We start from the raw sequence: 13,055 nt of genomic DNA on the forward strand, positions 1-13,055 counted from the left end.
CTCCTGAACCCATCTCTCTCATCACCCCAATGACATCCCTGCACACCCACCTTCTACATGCCTCCCAAAATCCACGAACTGAACAATGCTTGATGCCACATTGTAACTGGTTACTGAGCTCCCACTAAAAGAATCTCCACTCTTGTTGGCTTACAGCTCCAACCAACTGCCCATATATCGGTATCAAAGATACAGCCTACTTCCTTCACTGACTTCCTGCTATCCCCACCCATTACCACCCAGATCACTACTCATCTCTGTTGATGCCACTTCCCTATACACCAAGGTCTCTCATGTCCATGGCCTTCCTAATATCAAATGTCCTCTCTCCCAAAGTTCTTCTGACTCCAAACCTACTACCTCTTTCTTTATACACTCTATCAATCACATTCCCATATACTATTACTTCTCCTTTGGGTGAGTGGGGGGAGGGAATTATAAAGCATGATTCACCTGCCTCTACCGCTGTCACTTTTGCAACCCACAATGTTATAACTGGCGTTCATAAACCACACTTGAAATTTTTGTATCCTCTCATTTCTATGCATTATTAGTCTTGCAGAAAAAGTGAACAGGACCTTTTTATAGGAGTTTTAATGTAGTTAAATATTGTGTTGGGATACTTTTTCATCTGAGGCTATAGTTTTTGAGTTAATTCAAGAAAAACGTACAAAAATAACCAAAAACAACCCCATTATCACACACAGCCCACACCTGCCATGGCCTGTTCCTGTCACAGACTTATTCCACACCATTAGAGACAGTACCAACTTGTCATATACCACTTATACCAGCTCTGCTACAATTACTGCACAGAATTTTATGTGAGCATGACCATCAACCATCTGTCAACGTGAAAAAAAGGTCACTGCCAAACTGTGGCCAAGAACAGAGTTGATCACCTAGTGGCAGAATGTGCTGCCAAGCACAACATGCCTTAGTTCTATGACTGCTTCACAACCCATGGCATCTGACCCATTCCTCCAGAACCAGCTTTTCTGAACTACACAGATCAGAATGATCCTTGCAACACATCCTTCACTCCTGTAATTCTCCTACCTCCAGTCTCCGCTAACCCACTGCATGCACAGCCTCTACTCAATGGAATCCTCCCCTCCAACCCACATATCCAATTCACATAATCTTCTTTGTGCACTGCATGAACTCACCAGTCTGATGCCCATGTGTCACATTCCTATTCCATGTCCCTGCTGCTTCTCCCTTCCTCATTCCTAACCCCTGCTCGTTCCCTCCAATCTGACAACTACCGCTTTCCAACCCCTCATCTCACTTCCTACCTCTACCATCCCAATCGACTCAACTCCTCACCCCAGACTATCTGCTGAACTGCAACCCTGGCTTTGCATGTTCAGATGACACAACGTAACAGCATAGGTGTGTGGGGGTGGGGAGGTTGGGGGGAGGAGCTGAGGATGGCATGGAAGCTAATTGGATAATTATGGTGACATAGGTGATGTGCAAAAATTATAAGATGGAAAGTAAGTAAAGGAAAATCTAGTGCTGAAGTAGAAGAGGGAGCAGGAGTTACTGAAGATGATGACTGAATGACTCTATTGAGAGCTAAAAATCAGCAGCTATCCCACATAAAAAGTAATGCTTACTTAGTTCACCAAGTGATAAATATATATATATCTCTTTTTCAGATTACACATTTGCAGACATTCAAAGGCTCTGACAGAATCACAAGCATTAAGCAACTTTACAAAAGCCAACAAGTCTTTGCTATTTCATTACTTACAAGATAAACATAGATCCTTGATGGATTATTTACACTAATGAAGTCAGCTCAAGCTTTTATAGTTGGTTATCTGTACTGACATATATATACTCTAAGTATTGCCAGTTTTAACACACAGAGACAGAGAAACAGTCCAAAATCTGCATGGGATACGATGTATCCCATATCCCAGAATGACGTAAAGGAAGCTGTAAGAGAGGAAAAAATGTAATGACTCACAATAGTGCAAATTTTCTGCAGTTTCAAAATTCAGCACGACATTCTGACACAGATCTAATGACTGTTCCCCTATCATAATATATTTTAAACCAGGCTTATTTAGCCTTCCATTCAACTTATCAAAATAATACAATGTCCACAACAACACTTTAGCACATAAGCTATGGTAACATATTGTTACAGCAATGACAACTTCACCATTTATATAAAACTGTTTACAAAATTCTTATAAGTACACCGAATTCCATTTTCAGCATTAACTTAATGCCGACCACTATCTCCCATAGAAAATATCACAGCTGCAATTATGAATTGACTAACAACATTAAACTGTAACAAGAGATTACCTCTTGTACTGAACATCATCAAACTGTTCACTCAAAAATCCACAAGATAAATTGTGAATACATGCAATGAATACTATATGTTCTCTTTGATCCATTCCTGTTAGAATTTGTTGGTCATTTTTATTTTCACCATGTTTTTATTCATTCAGAAGAATATTTAAGACAAATTCTAAATGCAATCGTAATCGCTCAACATCTTTAACATGACAAAGTAACATATCAAACAGACTGTTACAAGTGCATCAGTGTCACGATGTCAACGCAGTCTTTTTGTCAGAAGCATTTTTTCTGGACCAATAAATACTATTAATTTGCTAGTGTATCAGATTGCAGGAAAGTGGAGTTATATACTAATCTGATGGTATGAACACAACATATTATCACACTTTACAGGAATGGATTAAACAGTAGGAACTTCTAATACAATGATGGTTATGCTTTTCACCACTTTACAATTCTTTTTCATTCTATGTCCCACATACCACATATTACTAAAGAGAGAAACCTCTTGCGTACACACATTTAAGTTGCTTCAAATACTCTCTGCTGACTTAAAACATTAAATGAAATTTGGTCAGCTTATGAAACACAATTTTCACAAGATTAATGCTAAATTAAATAATGTTAAAATCATGACTTCATTTGTCTTTCTAAACTTTATGAGAAATAATTTCCTTTTCAGTGCACAAGTAACACAACCTGAGAATCAGTTCAGCAGTCTTACAAAGAGCAACATTATCAAACAAATATAGTTCATTCCACAGAGTAATAATACAGCAACTTTACTGATCATGCCTGAACCATGGCTGTTTAACAAAAATCAGAAAAGACTAATACCAACAGTCACAAAGCAAAAACATGATATAACATTGTAATTCTCTCTCTCTCTCTCTCTCTCTCTCTCTCTCTCTCTCTCTCCCCCCCCCCCCCTCCCTCCCCCAACACATATGATGTCCTTTACAGAAAACGACTGCAAAACAAAAGCAACATTCAGTAACAGTTTTAGAGTAACGCTACACCTACTTCATTACCTTTCCCTGCACATCCTTGTTTAACAAGAAAGCAACAAAAAGTTTCAAAACAGCAAGTAAAACAAAATGTTTGAAAATGACCATAATAAAAGACACAATCGAAGAATATTAGATTTTTAAGCGTATCCAGAAGTGTTCGTGTGAGCACATGATCACTGACAAGGCAAGGAAGAAATAAAAGGAACAGCAAAAAAAGGTCTTATATGTTATAAAATGCCAGAATGTTAAGAACTGCACAACAAGCATTCTTATAGCAAGTCTTTTATATGAACAAAAATTTCATGTGATTTTTTTTCCTATCCTTCATTTGGGTTCCCTCTCTTATGAGTGGTGTATCATCTTCAGTAAAATTAATTAAAACCAAACAACTGCATCCTGTATTTCAATAGAAGGGAAGGATAAGAAAAAGAAGGGAGTGGTGAAGAAAGGAAACACAGAAAAGTCACAACCATCCTGAAACTAGATGTAACTAAGCAACTGGACATTTGCTTCAACAAAGCAAGAAAGAAATGCAAACACATGGAGCAATGAACTTCATAGGAGATGTGTAGTATCTATTTAGATAACAGACTTTTTTCCATCGCCTATTAATGCATGGAACTGCACAAACTGCTGACAAGTATCTCTACAATCTGCAAAAGCAAGTTAACACCACATTTCAAGCCAGGTGTCACTACTTTTCGTGATTTCATCTTAACAACAGAATACAAACCTACTTTATGAAAACAACCAAGCAACTAAACACAGATGAATACTACCTACTGTGCTAATAGATTCCTTTTCACTCCAAGACCACCGGACAACTAATTAAAGAGTAAAATTATTTTATAGTTGGTGAAACTTATGTTCTGTTATTTATATGGACTTAGATGTGGACACTACTCATCATGTAATAAGCCTCTATAATTTCTAGGTTCAGATGAAATTAAAATGCGCTTTTAAACTTTGTAAGAGGGTCAAAGGCAATGACATGGAAAACAATGAAATTTGTCATATTAGTGTTCCACTCTAAAAAGGATCCAAAACAGATACAAAAATTGTTATTAATATGCCAACAGCTGGAACTACGGTCATGACATACAGATGAATGTAGCAAGATATTTGCCAAGATACGTACACTTCCTGCAAATCAAACACAATCAAATGAGTTTACGTGCCTCATCAAAAGGTAGGATTCAGTCCCAGTGGGTATCACATTATCCTCTGGAAAGGAATAAGCAGTACATGCTACAGACGCAGACGGGACAGTATAAGGTACCAACCTATATCCTTCTTACTGTTTTGCAATAATTCATTGCACAAAAAGAGATAATTAAACAATTTGTAAAAGCACATTTCAGATGATTATAAATACTGTCAGTTAAGTAGTACCAGTACTAGATTCTGATCCATTTTCAGAAAAGGGATGATAATAACAGTACTTAACTTTGAAGAAGAGCAGTGACACTAACATGACACATCTCTACCCTTTCTGTGATGATAATAACACCACTTGTGAAAACCGTAACCTATATAAATTAAATTTTCTGAAAAATATGAAAGGTATAAAATATCACTGTGCAACACAAATACTTTGATGCCTGTGTATTGAAAAATTACATTGAAGTTAAATTGGTATAATTATACAGGAAGTAATATTAATATTGATCCAAAATGGCCAGTAGTTAAAATGTAGCCACAATCATAAAAAAGGATCCACATCACACCTCCTTTGCAACATGGATGTCAAACACAAGCAATCTGGATGTCAAATAAAGAGGGCTGACTAGTATTTTTCTCTAAGGAAAGAAAAAAAGATTAAATACATCAATAAAATATCATAACAAATTTTGTGTGTGTGTGTGTGTGTGTGTGTGTGTGTGTGTGTAGGAATATTGACATCAGACACTGGTTGTATGACAAACATTGACTATAATCGAAGGAGCAACCTTAACACTTCCAGTTGTTTCAGTGGTTATGAATACACATTGTACAATAAATTAAAAAATACGAAAATAATATTTCTAGAGAACAGGAAAACAGTGAAAGATCTTTACACACATATAAAGAAAGCAGTATAAATATTCATGCAAAGACTAAGTTTGCATAACACTATCACAAATATCTTCAGTGATACTGTGGTAATCATTTCAGATATTTACTTCATTTGTCACACCATTCTTCTGGCAATATCAGAGTACATCAACACTTCTTCTGCTGTATAGCTTATATGCATACTTTCACAAGGAACAAAAATTATTCGCAAAGGAACTAATGAACCTCTTAGGGACTGAAAGTCTTACTTCATATCTCAGATGTCTTTGGGTTCACTTCTAGTGATCTTGCCACTATACTACCATCATTTAGCAGTCCACTTATATAGTATGTGATTAAGTAAAACTTTTAAAAACAGAGTATCCACAAACAATTTGCCCCATTTATTATATACTTCAGTACCATTAAAGCAATTATGGAAGTGAAATACACAATGAGGTTGGCAGTAACAACATTTCATTTCACGTGCAGGATTTGGCTGTCTTTTTTATGAGATAAGATGTTCAAGTGCCTGATCTCTGTCATTGTTACAGTTTGCCAGAGCTTCAGCAACACGGTCCTCAGGAAATCCTAGGTCAAGAAGCTGTGTTGTGGCCTCCAAACAACGTTCAGCTTCTTTCAGATCACATTCATTCACCGTCAGTGCTCGTTCTGCCCTATCTCCTGGATACCCTCTCTCCTCCAGTGCTTGCACCAATAACAGGAACTCAACCATCTATAAAACAGAACTGCTGTTAGTGATGACTAACCAACTAACAAATAAATAAATTAAATACTTCAAACCATGAGATATTATTGTAAGTTGTAATAATGACAATAAATGTATGTATGAAGAATTATCTGTATAATTCTTTAATCTGCCTGCTCCAAAATACTGTTCACAGCCAGAGGATTTACCACTCAAATTGTGAATACAAATATTCTTCTGCAAAGAGCATAGTAGCATATGCAGAAAATCAACATACAGATAACTAAGAAATAAAAATCTCCTTCAAATTAAATTTTTAGGTTTTTACTATCAAAAAGAGAAAATTTTGAGGAAGAAGCAAGTGATCTGAGACTGTTTTCAACCAGTTACAGATAGATCTCAGTTAAGTGTGCAACTTGGCATGCATCAGATGTACATACTTCAAACACTTTTGGAATGGACTGAAATTCCAACCTAGGATCATTACACTCTTTCCCATTTTCAATTAACTGTCTCATCAAACTTGGCATAAAATATAAATATTATAAAAGTAATTATTTTAATAAATATTTATTTAGAGATGGTGATCTTTTGGAGGGCTCACTACTTGCATACTTGTTTCTTTGAACACTAAACATATTTTGAGGGTTATTCCCTGAGCAAAATACAATTCCTTGTTTTTCCTCTCTTTATCCTTACATACTTTGGTTATATAACACAATCACGTTTACCACTACCACTGACTGTTCATGTTGCTTCCTGTCTTGCACAGATTGCCATCTGCAATTTTGTCGTTGGCGGTATTGGTTTTCAGATTGTCACAACTCTGTAAACCATATTCACAACACAAGAGTTTCAATGCTTTTTGGTTATCCAGTAGTCACGAAAGCACTCTGTGGTGGATGACAGAGAGTACATAAATTCAGAACAGCAGCAAATGTAGATGCACAGAAGTAATCTCCTTAATGCTTTACTTACAGAGCTAGCAACTGGTAATAGGAAAATCATTAGGCAGCAGTTCTGAAACCTCTCTGAGCTAAACATAGTCATGCACATAAGAACTAATACATGTTGTCTTCTTTCTTTTATGGCATCTTTTTCCTGCAGTCATAGCTATACAAATTGTCCATTAAACTGATTTTTGTGATTGTAAGAAAAGTCTTATTATGACCAAAGGTATTTCACTTTAAAATAAAGCATCTTCAGTGGTCACTGCAACAATATGGTCTTTCTTAGAAATTTGTTTGCTAGGATCATGAATAATTATTATGCTTTGGATATCGACTATAAACAGAATTAAGTAATTATTGTTACTCAAGCCCAAGCCCCCCTATACTTCTACACATGTTACGTAGATTTTAGCGCACATCACTTTCACTAACACTAACAATAATAATTTAACACTGTTTACAGAAGACAGTGAAAGCATAAGAACTACTTGTGATGTTAGCAAACAAAATTGTAAGAAACGACACATTGTTGCAGTGACCATTGAATGGGCTTTAAAGTAAAGCGATACACATTTAATCATAAGAGACTTTTATTACAGTTGCAAAAGTCGGTGTTAACCTATATAACTCAAATAAGAATTAAGTTTTGATGAAATTCAAAATTTTCATACATATGTTGTGCTTCATACTTCTAACATACAATAAAATAGTTTAGGTCTTTCCGCCAATCTCATGAAAAAGGAAACAGCCTAAGACATACATCATTTTAAAAATGTCACCTAAGGACAACAACCATTGTGTCTTGTAATACACAAACTATCTGAGACTCTCAATTACACTTTACTTTTCAACTTTATGAAAACTGGGGGGGATCAAATGACGAATTTACAGTGGTAGAAGTTGGAAAAAGTAACAGCTATTGAAAATGGTTAAACGGAAACCTCATTAATTCCTATTTCTACTTTGTTCAGAACAGTTCCTTGAATTATTGGTTTGATGTGGGCCGCCACAAATTCCTCTCCTGTGACAACCTCTTCATCTCAAAGTAGCACTTGCAACCGATGTACTCAAATTATTTGTTGGATGTATTTCAATTTCTGTTTTTCTCTACAGTTTTTACCCTCTACAGCTCTCTCTGGTACCATGGCAGTTATTCCATGATGCTGTACCAGATGTCCTAACATCCTGTCCCTTCTGCTTGTCGGCATTTTCCATATATTCCTCCTCACTCCTTACCTTATCAGCCCACCTAATTTTTGACAGTCTTCTGGAGTACCACATCTCAAATTCTTCATTTGTCTTCTGTGCTGGTTTTCCCACAGTCCATATTTCACTACCATAAAACGTTATGCTCGAAATGTACATTCTCAGAAATTTCTTCCTCAAATTAAGGCCTATGTTTTATACTAGTTGACTTCTCTTGGCCAAAAATGCCTTTTTTGCCAGAGCTCATCTGCTTTTTATGTCCTCCTTGCTATGTCTGTCATAGGTTATTTTGATGTCTAGGTAGCATAATTCCTTAATTTCATCTACTTCTTGATCATCAAACCTGATGTTAAGTTTCTTGCCATTCTCATTTCCAGTACTTCACATAACTTTCGTCTTTCTTCAATTTACTCTTAATCCACATGCTGTACTCATTTATACCATTCTACATCCTACATCCTGACATTCCGATGCAAGATCTGTAACTAAGTTTTGGAGCTCTGCGAAGTCTTTGGCCAGTAAGGCAATATCATCAGCAAATCTCAAGTTGGTAAGCCTTCTTCCATTAGGATTCCGAAGCAATTTTAGCACTATTGACCAAATTCTGACCGTTAGTGAAGTGATAAGAAGAGCGAATGAATACCAACTGCCTCTCTGCATTGCCTTTGTTGACTTTGAAAAGGCATTTGACTCCGTTAGCCATGTAGCTGTCCTCCAAGCTTTGAGTGAGCAAGGAGTGGGAGCAGCATACATTGAAGTGCTCAGGAAAATCTACGAGAATTCTTCAGCTTATGTTAACATCGGCGAATCAACTCAAGAATTCCGCATCATGAGGGGAGTCAAGCAAGGCAATCCCATCTCCCCAAAACTGTTCTCTGCTGTATTGGAAATGGCTATGTCAAAGTTGAGGTGGGAAGGTAAGGGAATTAGAATTAATGGAAGAAGGCTTACCAACTTGAGATTTGCTGATGATATTGCCTTACTGGCCAAAGACTTCGCAGAGCTCCAAAACTTAGTTACAGATCTTGCATCGGAATGTCAGCTGGTTGGCTTGAGCATGAACCTTTCCAAAACAAAAGTAATGTCCAACAAATGGGTCCCAGCTGGAGATGTGAAGGTCAAGGACAGTCTGCTAGAAGAGGTCAGTGAATATGTCTACCTTGGCCAGATTATAAATATGAAGGGAGACATAAGGCCAGAAATCTATCGACGCATCAAGCTTGGCTGGCAAGCATTTGGGAAGAATTCAAAAGTGTTCAGATCAAAAATGCCAGTAGATTTGAAGAAAGCAGTATTTGATCAATGCATTCTTCCTGTGATGACGTATGGCTGCAAGACATGGACACTGAACTCATTTACAAAAGGGAAACTTAGGACAGCACAGAGAGCCATGGAGAGATCAATGCTGGGCTATACAAGAAAGGACAGGAAAAGGGCAGATGACATCCGGTCTGTGACGAAGGTTAATGACATCTTAGAGACAGCAGGTTCCTTGAAATGGCAGTGGGCTGGCCACGTCACAAGAAGAAAAGACAACAGATGGATGAAGCTAGTACTGGAGTGGAGTCCGAGGGAGCACCGGAGGCCTAAAGGAAGACCACCAGACAGATGGGACAAAGACATCAAGAAGATCGCTGGTAACACCTGGCAGAGAACTGCCCAAGACCGTCCCACTTGGAGAAGACTGCTGAAAGCCTACCTGAATCCACGACTCGAAGAGGCCACATAATTTAATGATTGAATTGGCTGATGATGATGATGACATCCTACATCTATACTCCGCAAACAACCGTTAGGTGTATGGCAGAGGGTATATCCCATTGTACCAGTTATTAGGGTTTCTTCCTGTTCCATTCACATATGGAGTGCGAAAGAATGACTGTTTGAATACCTCTTAGAGAACTGTAGTAGATTCCTAGAGACACTAAAGCTAGTTCTGGAAACTTTGTTAATAGGCTTTTTCATGATAGTTTATGTCTATCTTCAAAAGTCTTCCAGTTCAGTTCCCTCAGTATCTCTGTTACACTCTACCACAGATTAAACAAACCTGTGACCATTCATGCTGTTCTCCTCTGTGTACATTCAATATCCCCCATTAGTCCTCTCTGATACGGGCCCACACACTTGAGCAATATTCTAGAACTGGTCATCCACCACCACTCCGCTTTATTTATTTATTTATTTATTTATTTTGTTGGTGCTTTAGGGTGTAAAACTGCTAAGATTGCAAGTACCCATATCATAAGAAAACACAAGCGCTAAATAAAAACCTGAGGCGAAAAAGGCAAAAACCCAATCAAGCAACTTTAAAAGAGGAGCAGCTAAGGACAAAGACATCCCTACAGAAAATTTCTCAGAATATCGTGAAATGGCGGAGGTCCTCACCAGGGGGATCAAATTTGCTTTGCAATGCCGCTGTGGAAAATAAAAAGTGAGACACGATAAACAAAATACACATCATCACCTGCTAAAACATCTGACAAAGTAGACGCCAAGCATAGATGTGAACATAAATATTTAAAAAACGGGCACTGGGTCAGAAAGCGGTACACCATCAAAGGCAGAGAGCAGTACACAGAGTGTGGGACATGGTCACCCCTTAATAAATGGCACTGACTAAAATGACAGTGTCAGACAGCAGCCGGGCTAGAATGACCACCTCGTGATGTGAGGCCTAGGGGAAGTCGACCATACTATTGGAAGAGATTTAATGTCCCGGAGTTTGTTCTCCAGGAGAGACGACCATTGTGCACTCCAAAAGGAACCTGTATCATGCCGACACACAGCAACACAAAGATCATTCATGGGAACAGAATGACTAGCAAGCTGAGGAAGAGAGCTGCAGCCTTTGCAGCAGCACCAGAAGCCTCGTTCCCTGGCACGCCACCATGGCCAGGAATCCACACAGACACCACGTTGGCTCCAAAGGGTGAACTGAGTACAGCATGCGACAGCTCTGATGAGTACTGAGAGAATCCGATCAAATGACTAAATTTGGAAGCCTGTGTCGCCAGACGTACTGGTTGGCCTGATGAAGGTCATAGAGCTTTATGGTAAAAAAAAAAATCTAGCATTAGTCAAGAAGGCAAAATAGCATCACCAAGTACAAAGTCACACCTATCACAATGGTTGGTCTTGGAACTGTTGGTGAAGACGAAGACACTGTCCCCAATCCGCATACGAAGTGCAAGAAACTACAATACACCAGGCCAGGACTGGTGTCCTTAGGAAGCAAATGGAATCCAAAATGAACACATACCTTGTCAAGAAGCCAGGGCAGCGTAGAGCTCACACCCATGGGGAACGTGGCAGGAAGCGTAAAGATATGCAGTGAACTCCTGGAGGCAACAGAGACAATGGGCAAAGCCCATATTGGTGGTCTAGAGAATCATCAAAAAGAGTATAGGATGGGTGACTGGGCACAGAAGACAGACAGCTCACGTGTCTGAGGAGAACATCCTGCTGGTAGGGCAACAGTAAGTCAGCAGTCTCAACATAAAGACTATCAACGAGACTAGTACAGAGGGCACCAGTGGCTAAATCTATCCCGTTATGGTGGATGGCATTAAGACGACGTACGATAGACTGAGGTGCACATAAATATACAATACATCCATAATCCAGTTTCGAATGGACAAGGGACTGGTATAAATGGAGGAGGATGGTCCAATCTGCTCCCCACAAGGTACCACCAGAAGTTCATACAGACAGTCTTGTCAGTGGAAAGCCAGAAGCCATTGCTGATGCTCCATGAGTAAAGATGATCGAGACACCACTGATGACACCATTCATGTAGACAGGTTCATTTTGAGAGCTGCAATAGATCGCAAAGTCATCAATGAAAAGAGAGCCTGAGATACCTGGCGGGGAACAACCCATAATAGGGTTAATGCCACGGCAATTACGACCACGCTGAGCACAGAACTCTGATGCACCCAGTTCTCTTGAATAAAAGTATCTAAAAGAGTCAAGCTCACATGTACCTTAAAAACAAAGCTGGATTTGTGCATAATACTGAGGATACTGTCTCCAAATCAAAAAATGACCGCAGTTTGGTACTTCCACAAAAAATTGTTCATAATATGACAAGATGACAAGAGGATCAACTGCAGTGTGGTGCCTATGGTATCCACATTGGGCATTAGTGAGGAGATTCTGAGGCTCGAGCCACCACACCATTTGACTATTAATCATACGTTCCACCACCTTGCAGACGCTACTGGTGAGGGAAATTGGGTTGTAGTTTGGAGTAAAATGTTTGTCCTTACCAGACATGGGAATGACAATGGCCTCACACCAGCGATTGGAAAATGTGCCATCTGTCCAACTGGGTTACATGTATGGAGGAGAATGCGTAGACCCTCAGGAGATAGGTGTTGCAACATCAGAATGTGAATGCCATCTGGTTCTGGAGCAGATGACTGGGACGAAGTTAGTGCATGTTTAAACTCCTTCATAATAAAAGCAGCATTGTAACATTCACGATTCTGGGAGGAGAAAGATATTGTCCTTCTCTCCATTGCCCATTTCAGAGGGATGAAGGCAGGATGGTAGTGGGTGAAACTCAAAATATCTGCAAAATACAGACTCAAAGTGTCTGAGATACCATTGTTCACTATGGTCAGACCAGGAACCGGGAAATAAACTGTGGTTCCTGAAAGTCAATGCATTTACCCCAAACAACTGAACAGGGAGTAAAACTGTTAAAAGAACTTTGAAAAGAAAGCCAACTAGTTTTTTCACTATCCCTGAAAATGCGGCAACACTGTGCATGTAGCTGTTTATAACTGATACAGTTCGCCATTGTGGGCTGGCATCTAA

The 13,055-nt window shown here is 38.8% G+C and overlaps 1 protein-coding gene across 2 annotated transcripts in view; it reads right to left on the minus strand.

Annotated features, from left to right (window-relative positions):
- Positions 1–1,082: 1,082 nt before the first annotated feature.
- LOC126198898 (probable basic-leucine zipper transcription factor Q) overlaps positions 1,083–13,055 on the minus strand; it is a 90,012-nt gene continuing 78,039 nt past the window's right edge. For both annotated transcript variants that reach the window (XM_049935518.1, XM_049935517.1), the window contains one exon: positions 1,083–6,105. In XM_049935518.1, the coding sequence (XP_049791475.1) occupies positions 5,878–6,105 (228 nt within the window). In that variant the 3' untranslated portion in view covers positions 1,083–5,877. The remainder of the gene's footprint in view (positions 6,106–13,055) is intronic.

This window comes from Schistocerca nitens, chromosome 8 (genome assembly GCF_023898315.1).
Source record: "Schistocerca nitens isolate TAMUIC-IGC-003100 chromosome 8, iqSchNite1.1, whole genome shotgun sequence".
Lineage (NCBI taxonomy): Eukaryota > Metazoa > Arthropoda > Insecta > Orthoptera > Acrididae > Schistocerca > Schistocerca nitens.